A 17,871-nucleotide genomic window follows, 5' to 3' on the forward strand; every position below is an offset into this window, starting at 1 on the left:
CGTTTAATGGTGACACTCAAAATACCGTTCGCCTGTCTCTCTCACCAACAGAGGTTGATCCAGTAAAAGATATTACTTCACCCACATTGTGTGTCTAATATTTTTCCTGTTACTTATGTGATTTCTCTTGTCCCTTAGGGCAGATCTACACTACAGGGCTTAGTCGACCTAAATTCCGCAACTCCAGCTATGTGAATAATGTAGCTGGAGTTGACGTAGCTTAGATGGATCTTTTGCAATGTCTACACCACGCTGGGTCAATGGGAGAAACTCTCCTGTCCACTTACCTTACACTTTTCATTCCGGTTTAGTACCGGAGTTACTGGATCAGTCACCACACTGTCAATTCCTGATAAGTGTAGACCTGCTCTAAATGTCTCACCTTGTTAGCAGGTGTGGGAATCCAGGAGGGATCTACAGGTCAGTTGCTGAATCTTCAGGGCAGGCATGGGTCATAAGATTTCACCATGAATATAATATAAATGAAGTGGGAGTATCCCTCTGGCACAGGGATCCAGGGCCTGTGACAAGACAGGTCTTGAGGAAAGGAATCCTAGAAAGAGGATTCAGTTTGAGTTCATATAGAGTTATTCTGAAATTATCATTTTGATAATAAACCAGACTCCGGAAGGGGAATGACTTCTGTAATGCGTATGTAGTTCTTATTTGGAGCTGGGTTGGGACCCCGCCAGTTTACATGTAATACCAGAATAGTAATGGTTGACAAATGAGTCACTGATAGCAATTATGTCACATAGCTTTAAGAAACCTGGGACTGGACACTGCCTTTTTTCTGTTTTACTTCTTCATTATTTAATCTCCAAATGAATTCTTATTAATGCTTGAGCACTTTCACTGCCTGTAGCCAAACCTGTTGTAGCCCGTGGTTGTTAGGCATGCAGCAGGATTCTGTCTTTTAGATACCCCATGTAGATTGGTGAAGTCCTCGCCTAGTTCCAGGCTAGAGCTACGTGCTCGTATAATCAGAAGGTGACCTGACACTAAGAGATGATAGAGCATAAAAATCACACACCCACGAATCGCTCACTTTAAGTCGTGGTAATTTCAACCCTTTTTGAAAATATAGTTTGCCCAATCAAGTTAAATGAAACTATCCCGAACTAGTAAAAGATACCAATTAGTAATCATAATTGTTTGAATGTAATTCCAAGAGATTTTATCTTCTGAGTATAGCCTTTCATACACTCATTGAATTGAATGTTAGTTTTTTAAACTATGGAAATCAAATGTACTTCATTGTTATACTTAATAAACGGAGCTGGTTTAACACATTAATTAATGGCTGAAAAAAGTGAATTTTACTATGAAATAGATTTTTAAAGACTTACTTTTGTGTCTCCAAAGCAGGCCCTTCAGAAACTTCAGAAATTGATGAAAAAATTGCTCTTGCAAAGAAGTACACAGGTATTTTTTCAATTCTGTTTCTCTCAGCAACATTTTCTTACAGCAGTATTGGTATTTGGACATCTGAGTGCTGATTCTCGAGTTGCGGCAGATCTGAGTTTGGTATGAGACAAGAGTAAGATCTGGGATCTACATTTTTGAAAGGGACAAGTGTTTTTGTGTGCCTAAATTTTGTGTGCTGAATTTAAGATAAAATAAAAGGGGACCCTGACTTTTTCAGAAGTGCTCTGCCTTCTTAATCTACTCTCTTGACAGGCCCTTTTCAGACAAATTTTGAGGCATCAAAAATTGCTAGCAATTCTTGAAAATGTAGGCCTTGTTTCCATTGCAGTTTTGTCTGTAAAATTATGCTATTAATCGGTTTAATAACCGTCTTTGTGTGCCACATTTCAGACTTGATTCTTTTAAAAAGTATTAGGGGCTGGGGGGTTGAAGTATGGAAGAAAGCATGACGGGAAACAGTTTAATGGGAAAAGTGTTTGTGTGTGTGATGAGGGAAGATGGTTCTTTGCACAAATTGAAAATCTGGTGAAACAATGTGCCTCCCTCCCCTCCAAAAATAAGCGGTGTGTGTGTGTGTGTGTGTGTGTATATATATATATATATATATATATATAATTCAAATGCCCATTTACAAAAATTAGAAAAAGCTAATTTGCACCTCAAGAAAGACACTTCCGTTTTCAACTTGCCTTATTAAAATACTTGTTTTGACTAGTTAATGTTAACACAAGTTACTCTGTATTTTTATTATGGTATATTTTACTTTATATTTATCTAAGGAAGCCACCAGGGTTCCGATTGCAGTGAAGGAACAGATGTGGAAATACCAGTAGAAGGTTAGAGATATGAAACTTTTTTCATGAAAATGAATTAACAGCATTGAAAAGAGAATTTCATTTTTTAAATAAATATTTGAAAACAATGAAACTTCAGTACATTATCTCCGCAACCATTCTCCTTGCATGTGGATGGCTGGTTATTTTTTTCCCCTGACCGTGAATGACTTATTGTGATGGGAGTGATCATTTTTTTAAATCATTAATTGCATTTATGCCCATCACCATAAAATCGAAACACTATTACATGAATTCAGAAATAAAATCCTCCAACCAGTTTTGTTCCACCCTAAATCATAAACTCATGGGTTTTGTGGGCAAGTTATGATGGCAACAGTATTCATTGTTACAATCCTTATTATTTGAATTTCATAAGTGCTTATCACATAGTGTGTAGATGGCATTGCATTAATTTAAAAGTGCATTAGGTCCCTCAAAAAAGGAAAATAAAGTTCTCTGCTCTTCCGATCTGCATTAATAAAACCATGTGCCTGGGAGGAAATAATCTGGGTGCATTGCTTCCCTAAGCAAGTGTCATGACCAGTTTGACACTTAACAATTAAGAGAGAACCAGAAGAAAGAAATGAGTGTTATAGCGCAAATTGAAAGGGATAAGACTGAGGCTCAACCTTATGTTTGGCAGTACTGAATTCCACAACCACAGGCCCTCTACGAAGAATGCCTGATCTGGGCTTTTACTTGTTTAAACCTGAACTCTATTATTCATGTCGTTCTTAAATCTGTTTTCTCTTTTGTTAAATGAGAACTACTGAATTGAAAGTTGCACCTTTTTTTGCTAAGAACTAAAAACCTATCCATACTTCAAGTTTAAGTTAGTACGTTTAAAAAAGATGCTGGGGCAATTCAGAAAATTACAAGCAATTAGGCCTGACTTCACTACTAGGAAAATTGATTTGTAATTTAAAAGGAGTAAAAGAAATGGCTAGATTGACATATGATATGGACAAGCTAGGATGGTTTGTAAATCATGCATCTATAATCTACTAAAATTCTTTGTGCCCACAAATTAGTGCCTAAGGGAGAAGAATCAGTTGATGATTGGATTTTCGAAAAGCCTTTGACCAAGTTCCTCATGAGAAGCTATTAAGGAAACTAAGGACATACAAGATTTAGTGAATGGGCAACACAATAACAAATGCACATCAGAAGGAATAATTTTAACTACATATTACTGCGTTTTAAATTGATTGAAACCATTCAAGAAGATCCTGCCACATCATTATCCTGTTTTAAATGTGCACTGTTGGTAAAACAAACATGTTAGGACATATAAAGAATGATAGGCAAAATAGTAGTGAAAATATTCTAATGTTATATAAATAGATAGTATGCCTGGTATATGAGAGGTAAATTTACCCTTTAAAACAGGGGTTCTCAAACTGGGGGTTGGGACCCCTCAGGGGGTCATGAGGTTATTACTTGGGGGTGTCGCAAGCTGTCAGCCTCCAGCATTTATAAAGGTGTTAAATATGTAAAAAAGTGTTTTTCATTTATAAGGGGGGGGTTGCACTCAGAGGCTTGGTATGTGAAAGGGGTCACCAGTAAAAAAGTTTGAGACCCACTGCTTTAAAACAAGTAGGAGGAGGCAGTGAAACTGAATGGTAAACACATTTAAAATAGAAAAGATGATTTTTTGAAATATATATACAATGTAATATCTGGAACTTATTGCCACAAAGTTATCATTGAGGCCAAGAGGTGCTTAGAGATCAAAAAGGGTCATCTATTTTATATTGATAATATCTACAAGTTGCATTATATAAGACTTGCTTCAGGGAATAAGCCAACCACTAATTGACAAGGTTTAAGAAGAAATTACTCTACTCTTCTGGGTATACTATTTCATAACTGTCCACTATGTGACTTCTTGCATGTTCCTCTGAAGGATGTCAGACACTGAATACTGGGCTAGATGGACTGCTTGTCTGATCTTCTGTGGCTAAAGGACCAGAACATCATAATCCTCTTTGTGCTTTGAGTTTACCAGTTATCTGTGTTACTCGTGAATTAAATGGAACAAGTGTAGTAAAGTTTTTCTGAACCAGGTGATGGGTTTGACATAGGTGATGTGCTCTATTTAATATATTACAGTAGCTGTTGCTGATCACTACATGATATCAAGGGAAAAGCAATGATGAAGGGAGATTGCTCCCTACCGACCACCAAACAAAACACTTTACTATGCTTCTAGCTTAGAGATCTCAAAGACGGTGTTAATCCAGGTGTACAAACACAGTGCCTTCTAATTAGAGAATCTGCATAAATCTTAACAGTTTCAAGCAAGAATCAGGTTCCTTTTTTTAAAATTTATCCAATGTATATGTTGTTCCCCACTCTATACTGTTAAGCCAAATCCTGTTGACTATACTGATGCATGTTGCCCCACTGAGGTCAGTTTGACTCTCCATCATTTTTTCACTGTTAACATTGTAATCTGTAATGAAAATTATTTTAGCCCAACCAGAACAGATCTGCCAGTAGCTTATGAATGATAGCAGAAAATCTATAATCTTAGGGCACAAAGCCTTTGTTTACATTTTTAAGTAATCCTTGATAACAATTGAGGAATTATTTATGATTATATGAATCCTATTAAGCCAGGAATAAGAAATTTCCTATGTCATTAATGCCAGCTCTCTGCACTGCTGCGCATACAATTTAGCATGTATAATTCTCACCTCCTTACCTTTGTCTATAAATGCTTAAAGGCTTGTGGTAAAGTGTCTTTGTTCTAGGGTTTTTTTTAATTCACAGTGTTCAACAAAATATTAATATGCCATTAGGCTTCTGTGACAAGTGGTGGTGTGAACACTAAATTGCTGAACGCTTGGGTAAAAGTACTTCAGAGTGCATGTGCCATTCTGAAATTCTTTTGTGATTTGTTTTTGTTCTCAGATTCTTCTCAGCATGCCCCTTCTGAAACAAGTGAGGACCCTGAAGTTGAGGTCACCATCGAAGGTTAGTTTTTCCAACTCCTGAATTCCAATCTTTTTGGGTTCTCTTGGTAACAAAAGCCTTGCACAATTGTCTGGCTGAGTATGCGTGATGTTATCTTTCACCCACTACCTAGAGTAGAATAAATTTGATCACCAGTCAGCATTGACCAGAGTGTGAAATGAGAACTACCACATAAGCACACTTACTCCAAGAAGTTCAGTAAAAACACAACATACCAAAAACATAGTGATTAAATCTTTTGTCAATTTTTTCAAGCATTTTTTGCATTAATAGTATAAAATATTCATTACTCTAACTGTAAGGTAAAATTTAAGACTCTGAAGGACATATTCATTCTTAAAAAAGAGAGGCATTTTATTAACACATTTTAGTCACGTACAAATTCCTAGTTAAAGACAAGCTTGTGGAACTGAAGCTTTAAACTAATTGTCTGATGCTGATTAAAAATCTTTTGGCAAGATAACAGTTGTTTTAGCCTCTGATTTGTAATAAGCGTGTTCAGTGATTTAGCTGCAATGAAAGTAGTGAAGTGTCACTCAAGCAATTACATGTTGCTTTTGTACTGGTTGGAAGTCCTATGCCATACAAGTAAAGCCGCACTGAAAAGTTGGCTCCTATCACAGAGCCAAAGAGAGACGAATGGCTACAAATTAAAATATACACTGTGCTTTCCAAATGGAATACACTCAAGATATCCTGGGGAAAATGCTATCTCTAGCATGAGACTGGCTTCAGTTTTCTTTTTCTAATTATCAAGTTCTCCTATCTAGGATTGCAAATATTGCAAATGTAAAAGGATTTTTTTTATAAGACTAATAACATGAAGGAAAAAAAGTCAAAGTTCTGGCATAGTTTTGAATTTGTTTGTTGGTTTGCTAAGCCTCTTTCATTAGCGAAGAAAGACCTGAGACCTTCATCAACTGCTTTCCTTAACTGCATTTTCTGTCTGTTAGGTGAATTTGGCCTCAGGAGCATAAGTAGACTCTGGAGAAGGGAGCCTTATAGCGCAGAAATGAGAAAGTTAAAAGGTCTTATTTCCTACTTGCTGCAACTATACCCATGAATCTACTGGAATTTAAAAACTTCAGAACAACCCCTGATTTTTCTGAGCTCTTGTTAAATGAAACTCATTCATGTCTCACAGGGTTGTACTGCTTTGAAGCTCTGTTTCTGTGGAGCTCTGCAGGGACAAATGTACCCTAAATTCGGTAGTGCATTTCAAGACTTAGGCCTGATCTGCATAGCTACATTGGCCAGAATGTAAAAAACACATCCCTGACCAACATAACTGTGCTGACAAACCCCCAGTGTAGATGCAGCTATGTTGACAGAGGAGTTTTTCCATTAACATAGCTAATGTCATTTGGGGAGATGGTGTTCCTACGCTGACAGAAAAAACTTCTTTGGGCAGTGTAAGATGCATCTACCTTATGGGGCTATGCCGGTATAGTCTATGCAGTGTAGGCATACCTTCAGTGGATAGATTTTCTAGTTAAATCAGATAAATGTTTAGTAAATGTTTATTTACTTTTGCTGTCCCATGATGACTTTGTGACAAACCATATGTTCAGAACATTACTTAGTTCTTGCTTCATTTAACATCTTCCCCAGGAAAATGTGAAATAAATTTTGCTACATCCTGGGACCTTTACTCTCCTAAGTAGTTTTAACACAGGCAGATACTCTCTTTAAATCTAGAAGTACTCACATGAGTAAGGTTGCAGATTTGGGCCCTTAATAAGGCACTGATTGATACTTCCATTAGCATTCTGAGACTCCAAAACAGTGCCAACGCTGTAAATTACTTGTCTGGATAAAAGCATCAGTGATGTATCTCATCTTTATTTTTAAGATGATGAGGACTATTTACCACCCAACAAGAGACCAAAGAACACCGAGTCAGCAAATGAGGCTGCCAGTGCTGGGAGAAGAAAAGTGAGAGAATTCAATTTTGGTAAGATTCAAATTCAAGTTTATCTCTTGTCATTTGCTTCCTGAAAAACATTCCTCCTTGATGACTCTAGATAACATCAGGTTGTGGGATTTTTGAAGAGATAGGCTTTCAGTTAACAGTTAACAGCCTATATTTCTTTGTAGATATATTGCTACAGAGCAAACAGTTGTAAACCACCAGTATTTGTTCACCTGTAAAGTGTTCCTCTAGCCAAAATTTGGACTAACCAAAGTTGTAGCTTTTATAAACCATTCGGAAGCCATTGTGGTGGAGAGGAGGAAACCTGAATAATATAAACATTAGAAATAAGATAACATGAAGTAGAAGTCAGTTTAGCCATTTTCTCAACTGACCTCTTGAGAGAAAATCTGAGAAAAGAGTGAGGCCGGTCACTTTCACTTTAGCTTAATGGATAACTGGAGGTCCTAGGTCAGGAGCCAATCCTAGTCAGTTTCTCTCCACACTTCAAGTGACACAACAAAAGTGTGCCAAGGGGAGCCATGCTTGGGGAAAAGATCCTGACTGTCATGAATGTGAAGGAGCTGCTGCACCTCTCTGTTGGTGTTCATGTCTTTGGATGGGTCGCGAGACAGCCACAGTCGCATGGGTAGAGGAGGAGTTTGAAATAAAGCTGTTACTTCTGCAGTGCACTTTCCCGAAGCGGCTTCACTCAAAGGAGCACTGCTTTAGCACTCAGCAAACTTAACGCTTACGGGCAGGACATGATAATAATGCAGAACTGGCATGACCAGCACTGGCAGCAGAACTTCGGAATGACAAAAGCTACTTTTCTAGAAATCTGTGCAAAGCCTCCCTCTGGAGTTGCAGTGGTGGAACACCAACAGGCGGGTTCCCCTTCACATTGAGAAGTGTACAGCCAAAACCCTTTGGAAGTTCACCGGCCCTGATTTCTACCAGTCAGTAGCTAACCAGTTTGGTGTTGGCAGATCAGCTGTCTGGACTGTTCTCATGGAAGTGTGCACTGCTATTGACAAGGTGCTATTGGGTCTCGTCATAAAGTTTGGGAGTGCACAGGAGGTTATTGATGGATTTGCACAAATGGCATTCCCATGTTGTATTGGGACTATTGATGGGACCCATGTATCAATTCTTTGCGCCTCAGACTTCATCAGAAAAGGGTGTTTGTCCGTGGTGTGCTGCAAGGCCTGGTTGATCACTGTGGAAGGTTCACCGATGATAATGTAGGGTAGTCTGGCAAGGTCAAAATTGCCAGGAACTGTAGAAACTCAGCCCTGTTTACTCCAATGAAAAAAGGAACTTTTGCTCCCAGGACCACTATGGACATTAATGGTGTTGCGATTTCTCCTGTCATTCTGGGAAACCCAGCTTATCCTGGGCTTCCAAAGCCTTTTACTGGACATGTGGACAGGAGAAGGATGCAGTTTAACTATACCCTGAGTAGCTACGGTATGACAGTGGAATGTGCTTTTGAAAGATGGAAGGGAAAGTGGAACTATCTTATATCATAACAAGACCGGATGCTCGTGAGCCATATCTGCCCCGTGAGATAAGTGCTTGCTGTGTTTTGTCCAGCATCTGTGAGAGCAAGGGAGAAATCCTCACTGATGGCTGGGTGGTGGTGGTGGAGAGATTTTTCTCAATGTGAGTAGCCAGAGACGGTGCCTCTGTGCCACAACTGGTTGGGGGAACAGTGTCAAGGGAAATATTGTGCTCCTACTTTGAAGCCAGAGTGCAATGGATAGAAAATGAATATACTGTAACCAAATGAATGGTGGGTGGGTGTGCGTGAGAGAGAGAGAGAGAGAACATTTTATTAGGAAGTGATGTTTTTATGGGCGGAAGATTTCTCAACTGAGTTTCTCATGATAAATGCATCTTAGCAGAGAACCTATTCTTCCACATCATCTTTTGCTTCATTTGCTTTGATTAAGGCCCCCTGTCTATCAGGACAGTGGCATTTCATGTGGTGGGGGGACAGAGAAAAGGTGCAAGTAGATAGTGGTCTCCATGACAACAGTAAGTTGATATTTCTCTTTTTTGGAATGCCATTGCCATCTGCTCTTCCCAGTCTGGGGTGCGCTTGGACATTTTCCATCTTCCCCTTCCTGTAGGACCTCTGTATCAGTGCTGGCTGGGAGATTGGTGGGTAATGGAGAATGGGAGGGGGCAGGTTAATAATTGCATGTGCGTCTCTATAGGCAACCGTTACACTGGAGCGTGTTACCCTTAGGTGTGTTCCCAATAGGTAGAGGATGGCTTTCTTCAAAGTCAGTGGGCAAACCAGTGAGCTATGCAGTGCTAAAGTTTCCTAGGATGGTGCCCCCATGCCCTAAGTTGGTCCAGGAGAGGAAGGGAAATGCCATCTATCTTGGCAGCCCCAAAAAAGCAGCATTGGTTTGCAATGGGCATGCCAAACAGAGGACTATCTTTTCTTTACATTCTATTTTTATAACTCATGCAGATCAGGAGCACTACAAAACAAGTAGACTTTTGCAGTAATTGGTTTGAAACCAAGAGGTGGTTAATACTGAAGTTCTGATTAAAATTAGCCATGAATGCTTTATAAACCCTATGCATTTTGAAATGTCTCTAGCCTAATTTTGGCAATTTACGTGATAAAATGTAAAGGTAGCTAAAAGCTTGGGGTACTGATTAAACTGTGAACCAAACTACTTTTTCTGTGACTTTTTCTCCTACTGTATCTACTGTTAAAATAAATGTGCTTTGAAATGTGTTTGGTTTTTCTTTTAACCCCTGCAGTACCAGCATCTTGGAGAATCACACAGGAAGGGGGATGGGACAATGAGTGGTACGTTTGGCCAGTGGTTGTGGAATTTGATACTTCAGGGAAATAAACCTTTTAGGGCTTAAAGGGAAGGTGCCATTTTGAGCACACTAAAGGAAGGTTGGGGAGCGCTCATTAGGCAGAGACTCCACGCAAAATGGCAGCATCCAGCCAACACCTGGAACACAGTTGTTTAAGAAATCTCCTTATATAGTTGTATTGTGTTACAGTACCTAATACTTACTAGTAGTTCTTCCCTATACGGCAGTTTCAGGCTGGCTTTCTGCCTGGATTTCTCTGGTTCCTAGGTCTCTGGCTCAGGGTTTGGCATGCCAAAGAAATCTTGGCTGTCTGGGAGAATCTCCTGGATGAAGTCCAGGGTTGCTTGGGTGCCTTTGATGGTCTCTTGGGTACTTCCAAGGCCACCCTCCCAAAACAGTCCATGTGGGTCCCACCAGGTCTAGTGCTTAAGAGTAGGGAGTCCGCAGGAGAGATTCTCCTGTGAATCGCTAAATCCAAAGCAGATTGATTAGTGCAGGATGAGATATCAGATAATTTGGGGGAGGGGGGGAAAAAAAGTTTGTATGGCCGCAAGGACATTTATCCTGAAAAAATTAGTTCTTCCCAAAAAATTTGCCATGTGGGACAAGGCTTTGTTCTTACCTAAGCTTGAAATACACAGTGTATCTTTGACATCCAAGAAATAGCATATAAAAATCAATTATAACCTCTGAAGCTGTATGTATTTTCCAATAGGAGATTTGATATTTAAAACAGATTTTGGTATAGACTTGAAGCTGAACCCTGTATCTCATCTTACATGAGAGAATGATTTTCAGCAAAAAGAGGTGTAACAGCTAAACGTATCAGTCTGACTTTGAGCTTGTAACTGGAGAGGTCAGAAAAGTCTACTCTACAAATAGGCAACAAAAATGCTTGCTTATTAGTCACTAAAAGCCAGCCAGCAGCTGGCACCATCTTCAAAAAGCCAGTAGTCTCTTCCTCAGGGTATTGAATTTATATGAGAACAAGATGCAATTTGTATCACAGAATTTAAAATGTTTAAAAATACTGCTGTTAAATCCAGTTCACCGTACAACACGCAACTGGATTTGGATAACGTCTGTGTCTTGCAGTCCGCATCTTCTTTCAGAAATAGCAATTGTATGGATGACTTGCAAATCCAGCCAACATCAGGACTTTGGCAAATACTGGATTAATGAAGAGGATGGCATGATGCCTCCTGACCTATGTAGTTTTACAGATTTGCGCCAAAACAGCTTCATGTACTCGGTGTAAGCTTTATCAAGCTTTCCTAATTAAGCTTCTCAGGCTCTGGATTTAAATAACTGTCAATAGCTGCTGAAAATTGACTTTACCCCGATGGTGGTGTGAGCTGCTGACTGAAACGTCGAAGAAAACCCATTTTTGGACTAATTTTAGCCCATTTTTGTCCTTTAATTTTTTTAAACTTGGTTTAACATCTGCACAAGTTTTGGAGGTAATCTTAAACATTTTATTCTATCCTATTTCTTTGATATACATGTATATTGAGATGTAGAGTGTGTACCAGACCCCCTATATATTGAGATGTAGAGTGTGTATCACACCCCCACATGAATCTGTGTGTGTGAGCTCTAAAGACATACTGTTTATTCCAGAATTCAGTAGCAAAATACTCTTTGTAAAGGCTCAATCTCATTTGTAGTCTAACATGTCCTCCTTTTATCCTTACAGAGAAATGGAATGCCCGAATTACAGACTTGAGAAAGCAGGTTGAAGAATTATTTGAAAGAAAATATGGTATGTGTTAACAAACTCCTTTCCAAACAATTGCCTCTAGCCCTTTGACAGCGGAAGTCTCAACTTTTTGGCATGCGTCCTGTTTTTGGCTCTGGAACATGCCAGGACTGACAGCACTGAAGGGTTTAATATCATACAAGACTTAAAGCTGGAGAAAATAGCTCTTTATGAACACGTGGGCCAGGATTTTCAAACTTGGGTGCCTAAAGTTAGGCACCTAACTAAGTAACTTTATTCTTTAATCATGCAGAGCATCCTGGTCTCTAGTAAACTCTAATCTTAGGCATGACCTTTACTCTTACTTTTATTAATCTTACTAGCAATAAATCAAGTCCTTACATAAAGTAATATTTAGATCTGTTACTTGGAAAGCCCTTCCTATGCTAATGATTTGCTTCTTTGCTGTTGTGGATGGCAAATTGTTTTTAAAATGAAGCAACAATCATGTGATCCCTAAAAGGAGAAGAGACCGCATGTGTCCGACTGTGAGGCTGATTGTCATGTGTTGCAGTCAGAATCATTTCTGTCTCTGTACAAGAGAGCCGACCAACTGCATTTGTTGACAGAGGGGCAAAGGTTATTATGTTCTTAGAAATTGATATTTTTTTCTGGTACCCATCTACTGTTAAAAATGGGAGTATCTTTTTGGATGTCATTCAGAACTGGAGTCGTGACCACTTAGTCATTAAATATCCAGGGCCAGATTCTCATCTGGCATAAATCTGCATAGCACCATTGAACTCAAATGATGGCTAACTAAATTGACCTAATTTTAGTGGTGCTACACAGACATAAATCAGCTGAGAATCTGGCTTATAATGTCTGGTTTTGATATGGAGGGGAGTTGTAGTCCCAGTGGCATCACCTAACTTTGAATTTGGTGGTTGCATTTAGCCTCCCTGAAAGTCTCGGATAGTTTCAGTTAGTGAAGGGCAGTCCTGCAGCCATCTGAATTGATACTTGAGGTTATGATGCATACTTCAAAATCTGTCACCTTATGTCCTAGAAGTGGCTGCATATCAGTGAAGGGTAAAGTGATCCCATATTCAGAATCAAATTATGTCATCCTGTATGTATGCATATCTCCTACATTTCAATGAGTTGCGGATGTCCAGAATTGTGCCTATTCTTTGTAATATTACTCAGGATTACTAGGTGAAAGGTACTTTACAAATGTCAGTCATTATTATTTATTACTGACACTGAGTATTATCTTTTTGTATTTGGATGTAAAGTAAATGTACAAATGTATTATAGTGTAAACGCAATTCCTTAGATGGCGAATACAGATTAATTTGAAAAATGAAAATCTAGTTATGGTAGAATTTGAATACCAAACCTTGTAAGGATCCAAATCAAGAAGCTTCACTGCAGACTGTACTGCTGATTATGTCTTTGCTCTGTCTGGAGATAAGAGAATCTGCTAAACATTTTATTGATTTAAGAAAAATAAAGATTTCGACTTGTAAAAACTTACCTGTTGTTAGTTATTTATTTAAATAGCATTCTCGTTTTTATTTTAACACTGGTTTTGGTTGATGCCTTGTAGTGATCTGACCCTTCAGAATTTTGCTGTTGCACCTTTATCTTTGTTTCCCTATGGCCATTTATAGTTTACAAACATTTCTTTCCTTCTGAAGCTGTTCCCTTGGGTTTGTGATGCTTCTCACCACTCACCCACTGATTTACTTGGCAGAGCTCTAGTATTGTAATAAAACTTCCCTAATGAAGGATTATATAATATGTGGCAAGTTTCATGGATTGCCATGTGACTCATTCTGTGGAGATCATCTCTGAATATGCCATTTCCTAAAAATTTCTCCAGATGGATCTTTGTCACTTTAATATAGTGTCCCGTTCCAGTTTGGGCCTATAGGGTTGAAACCATATTAGCAACAACTGTGTTCAAACTAGACTATCTTCATACAGTTTTCTATCATATTTATCACCTTATGCAGAATATAGGACTAATAAACAATATTTTCAAATTCCTCTTTTGTGTAACTTGCACATTGGGCTGCCTGAAATAATAATAATACGTTTCTTTCAAAATAGGACTTCAAATAATGTGTTTTTAAATGCCCTTAAATACTCAATTGGCTCTTCCTCATATATAAAATGTGATTAAGCATTTGGTGTACAGCTAACTTGATTATTTTGAACATAGCCTATGTCTGACTGGCTGCCTCCACATTGAATTATGTCACTTGAGAAAGTGCCCTGACCGCCATATACTTTCAGAAGTCATTAACGCAGCTGAGATTACTCTGATTTGGCCTTAACTCAGATTGCTGCACTTCTAGTTAGTGGATCACTTACTGGACCTCATCCTGATTCTACTGGAATCTCTGACAAAACTCCTATTAACTGTAAAGGGAACAGGTTCAGGCCTACAGCATGAAATCTCACTACTGAGTCTTGTGCAATATCTAGCCAATACAAGGAGTTAGGGAAAGAGTTGCAGCTGGTACGTGGTGCTCTGCCTTCATGAACTTACCTGTTGTTCTAAGATGCTATACTTCAGTATAGACTGTATAAAGCATCGTGTCTTGAAATACTTAACTGGTTTTGTAGCTATGTATGCAATGTCATCGTTAACTCTAAATTTCCTTGAGAAGCCTCATGGTTTGTCTTGGAGTGTAGATTGCATCTTAGAAGGATGGTTTCTTTGCATTACTGACTGCACTTTCAGGGCCAAATTCTGCCCTCAGATACATCATTAAAGTCAGTGAGTTGTATATGCAGTTACCCCAGAGCAGATTTTGGTCCATTAAAACACTTTCTCCCTAGTTAACCTTGCTTCTAATGTTCATAGCTAAACCACAAAATACACCAAACAGCTTGGTTGGTAATAGAGAATACTTGAGATTAATGTTCTTCTTGTTGTAAAGGCATACTGAGGTTATTTTCTGACTATGCTACCAATGAATGAGCTATTGGCTTTTTATTTTTGAAGACTGGTTGTTTTTAAGACCACATTTTTGTTCTTGGCCTTATAAGAAACGTATTGTTAGCTCCATCAGTCAATTCCTTAACTATTGAAATAAAGTAGAACTTCATTAAGTCATTCTAAAGACTGAAAGTCCATTACGAATTACTGAATTTTTGTTACCATGTTGGCAAACTCAGAATTAATGCGTCGAAAAATGTACTTGGTTTGTAGTTTTGATTAGCCGATACTCTACAATGTACTAGAAAATGAAACCTAAGTAAGATGAAACCTTGTTGTAAGAGGTGCAGTCTCTGTTGCTAAATTTTTGCTGAGAAATGGGAAAAGAAGAAAAGAAACTTTGCTTGTGGGGTGCACATGAGAGAGAGAATGGGAGAAGTTCCCACTGTAAATAAATCATAAATAGAATGGTTAGGCGGTTAGAGTGATAATAAGCATTTATTGCCTGCTTCTCTGCTTGTATTTATATTATTCAGATTAGCACCAAGCAAATAGGTTAGATAAGGTGATGAGCTATGCTAATGTTTTTATTTTCCTTTTATCTTAAAGCTCAAGCTATAAAAGCAAAAGGTCCAGTGTCTATCCCGTACCCGCTTTTCCAGTCGCATGTAGAAGACTTGTATGTGGAAGGACTTCCAGAAGGAATTCCCTTCAGGAGGCCATCTACCTATGGGATCCCACGCCTTGAGAGGATACTGCTGGCCAAGGAGCGGATACGGTTTGTGATTAAGAAGTAAGGAGCTCTGCATTTATTTTCACTCTTCCTTTCTTCATACTGTGCACTAACCAAAATTCTTCACTGTCTCTGAGAATTTCCAAATTGATTACTACCAACAGATGGTTTTGTAGTGCTAGCAAGAAGTAATTTTTTCTGTCAAACCACTAAAGCATTATTCAGGCACAGATTTGACACCACAACGCTGACAGTACAAGATCCCAATTGGTGAAGAATTTTCTCTAATATCATGGGCCAGATCCTCAGCTGGTGTAATTTGGCATAACTCCATTGACTTTGGGGCTATGCCAGTTTACACCAGCTGAGGATCTAGGTGTGAATTTCAGGTTTTTATGGGTTCTGTTCTTCTGTTTTTCCTATCAGCATATTGTCTCCAGTTGTCCAGTGACTGGTAGTGTGTGACATTCACCATTAATAGCTTGGTGGTTCACTTCAGTCAGATGTGATAGTGCAAGTAATATAAATGAAGCTAAGATACAGGACAGCTGTCAGTTTTACATGTTTAATGCTGTTAATGGAAGTCTCTCCATTGACTGCCATGAGCTTTGGCTCAAGACCATAATTAGCTGAAGAGGGAAATGTTTTGTTTCCATATGTTGCCTTCCCTTCAGCATTGGTATTAGTTTCCCAGATTTCCAGGGTATATGTTTCAGTGGTATCTGTGCAAAGCCTGTCGTGGGTGTCCACAGGAAAGTAAGATGAGGCTGCAATGAGAGCACAAACTCCGTTCTGCGACTGATTATTATCTTTGAGATCTGCCACCTTTGTCTCATTTGGGGGAAAAAAAAAATCTTTGAACAGAGATTTTGATTTTCATAGACTATCTTCCACTCTTCCTAAATTGGTCACAAGCCAAGGATCCTTAATGAAGTACAGCAATTCTGTTACCTTTCCATTACTTTCGTTGTGTGTAGTAACCAGAGCTGGCTGGAGAACAAGCATTCTTTATCACGGCAACGTTGGAGGCTTGAAAATCTTTTTTCATTCCACATGGGAAGAAAAACAAAAAATTTAAGAATAAACTTGAACATTTTTTGCTAAATGAAATTGTATGGAGTTATATTGTAATCCCCTTGGAGCAGAGACTAGAACCAGTATGCTGGGGATTCTGAATACTGTTCCGGTCCCACAGCGGTAACTAAGAGTAGAATTTGCTACAGGGCTGTATGCTATAACTTCATATTTGGTAAAAACGTGTCAAAAGCTTTGTTAATGCTGAAGAATGTATATTTGTTAAATTTTTTCAGACATGAGCTTTTGAATTCAACACGAGAAGATGCACCGCTGGACAAACCAGCTGCAGGAGGTAGGACTTCTAAATTTTTGGATTGCATAACAGCAATATGATTAAATGTCTTCTATTCATAAAGAGGCATGAGTGGTATTTACTTTGTGTCCTTCCTGTCCTGCTACAACCTATTTTTTAGTATAATGCATGGCAAAGATACCTTTTGGTTTTGGAATAAAAGTTTTTCAGAAATATATTTTCAGCAAGTAAATGAAAAGACTAGTTTCCTGGAAATATGTTGCAATTAGTTAGCAGTACTCCCAATATTTATTCCCCTCTCAACCTGACAACCAAGATGCAGAGATCTTGGTCTGTATGAAATAAAGTTTGCTTACATTGTAACTCTACACTACTGCTGGGCTGGAAATACTGTTGTCAAGCCAGAAAAATTAAAACTTAATACTTTTCAAATTCAGAGTTTGAAAAACTCACTAGTGGGATGGTCTGGTCTGTCAGATGATGATTTTGATATTGAAGGCTTAGATGGGCTTAAAAATCCAAATCCTTGATAACATTCCACACCAAAATTTGCAAAATGGGAATGGGCAAAAAATGCTGGGTATTCATTTATGCCGTATCCATAATTGTAAATGTATTTACAATAAGCACATACGGATTATGTTACTGACCTTGTTTGTAACATACTTTGAGATCTACTGATGAAAAGCACTAAATAGGAGCTAGATATTATTATTGTATTTAGGAAATATAACATGAGGTCCAGAACAATGCATTTATGAACCTGAATTTAAACCAAATGTGTTGCACACAGGTGGTGAAGGTAAAATGAGGTGTGAATGGCTAAACTGGCTGTATCATTTTTTTCACTTTTAAGAGTCTTACTGAGCTAACCTATCAGATGAAATTGGCCATGTAGAGATGCTATGATTTGATTATTAATTTGACAGGGTAGGCTTTCTGTCTCCACAGTTGATGCCATTTTAGTGGCTAGGGAGGTATATTTATCAGAGTATGTTTGGTTAAGTTGATGTATTTAAACTGAAGTGTGAGATTAGGCTATGTGCCAAAAATACGGTATATTAATGGTGATATTGGTTATCTTCATGGCTACTGGCATAAGGCAAGACTTACTAAGAGAATGTGACTATTCTCTTGTTATAATGCAAAAG

General features: G+C 38.4%; 1 protein-coding gene across 5 annotated transcripts in view; it reads left to right on the forward strand.

Moving 5' to 3' along the window:
* GTF2I (general transcription factor IIi) overlaps window positions 1-17,871 on the forward strand; it is a 71,685-nt gene that overhangs the window by 28,932 nt on the left and 24,882 nt on the right. For 2 of the 5 annotated variants that reach the window (XM_039507797.1, XM_039507796.1), the window contains 7 exons: window positions 1,366-1,425; window positions 2,208-2,264; window positions 5,181-5,243; window positions 7,096-7,197; window positions 11,702-11,767; window positions 15,267-15,450; window positions 16,701-16,759. In XM_039507797.1, the coding sequence (XP_039363731.1) occupies window positions 1,366-1,425; window positions 2,208-2,264; window positions 5,181-5,243; window positions 7,096-7,197; window positions 11,702-11,767; window positions 15,267-15,450; window positions 16,701-16,759 (591 nt within the window). Of the gene's footprint in view, window positions 1-1,365; window positions 1,426-2,207; window positions 2,265-5,180; window positions 5,244-7,095; window positions 7,198-9,939; window positions 10,084-11,701; window positions 11,768-15,266; window positions 15,455-16,700; window positions 16,760-17,871 lie in introns of those variants that run through there. The other 3 variants (XM_039507798.1, XM_039507799.1, XM_039507800.1) reach the window with 3 other exon arrangements.

This window comes from Mauremys reevesii, linkage group 20, assembly GCF_016161935.1.
Source record: "Mauremys reevesii isolate NIE-2019 linkage group 20, ASM1616193v1, whole genome shotgun sequence".
Lineage (NCBI taxonomy): Eukaryota > Metazoa > Chordata > Testudines > Geoemydidae > Mauremys > Mauremys reevesii.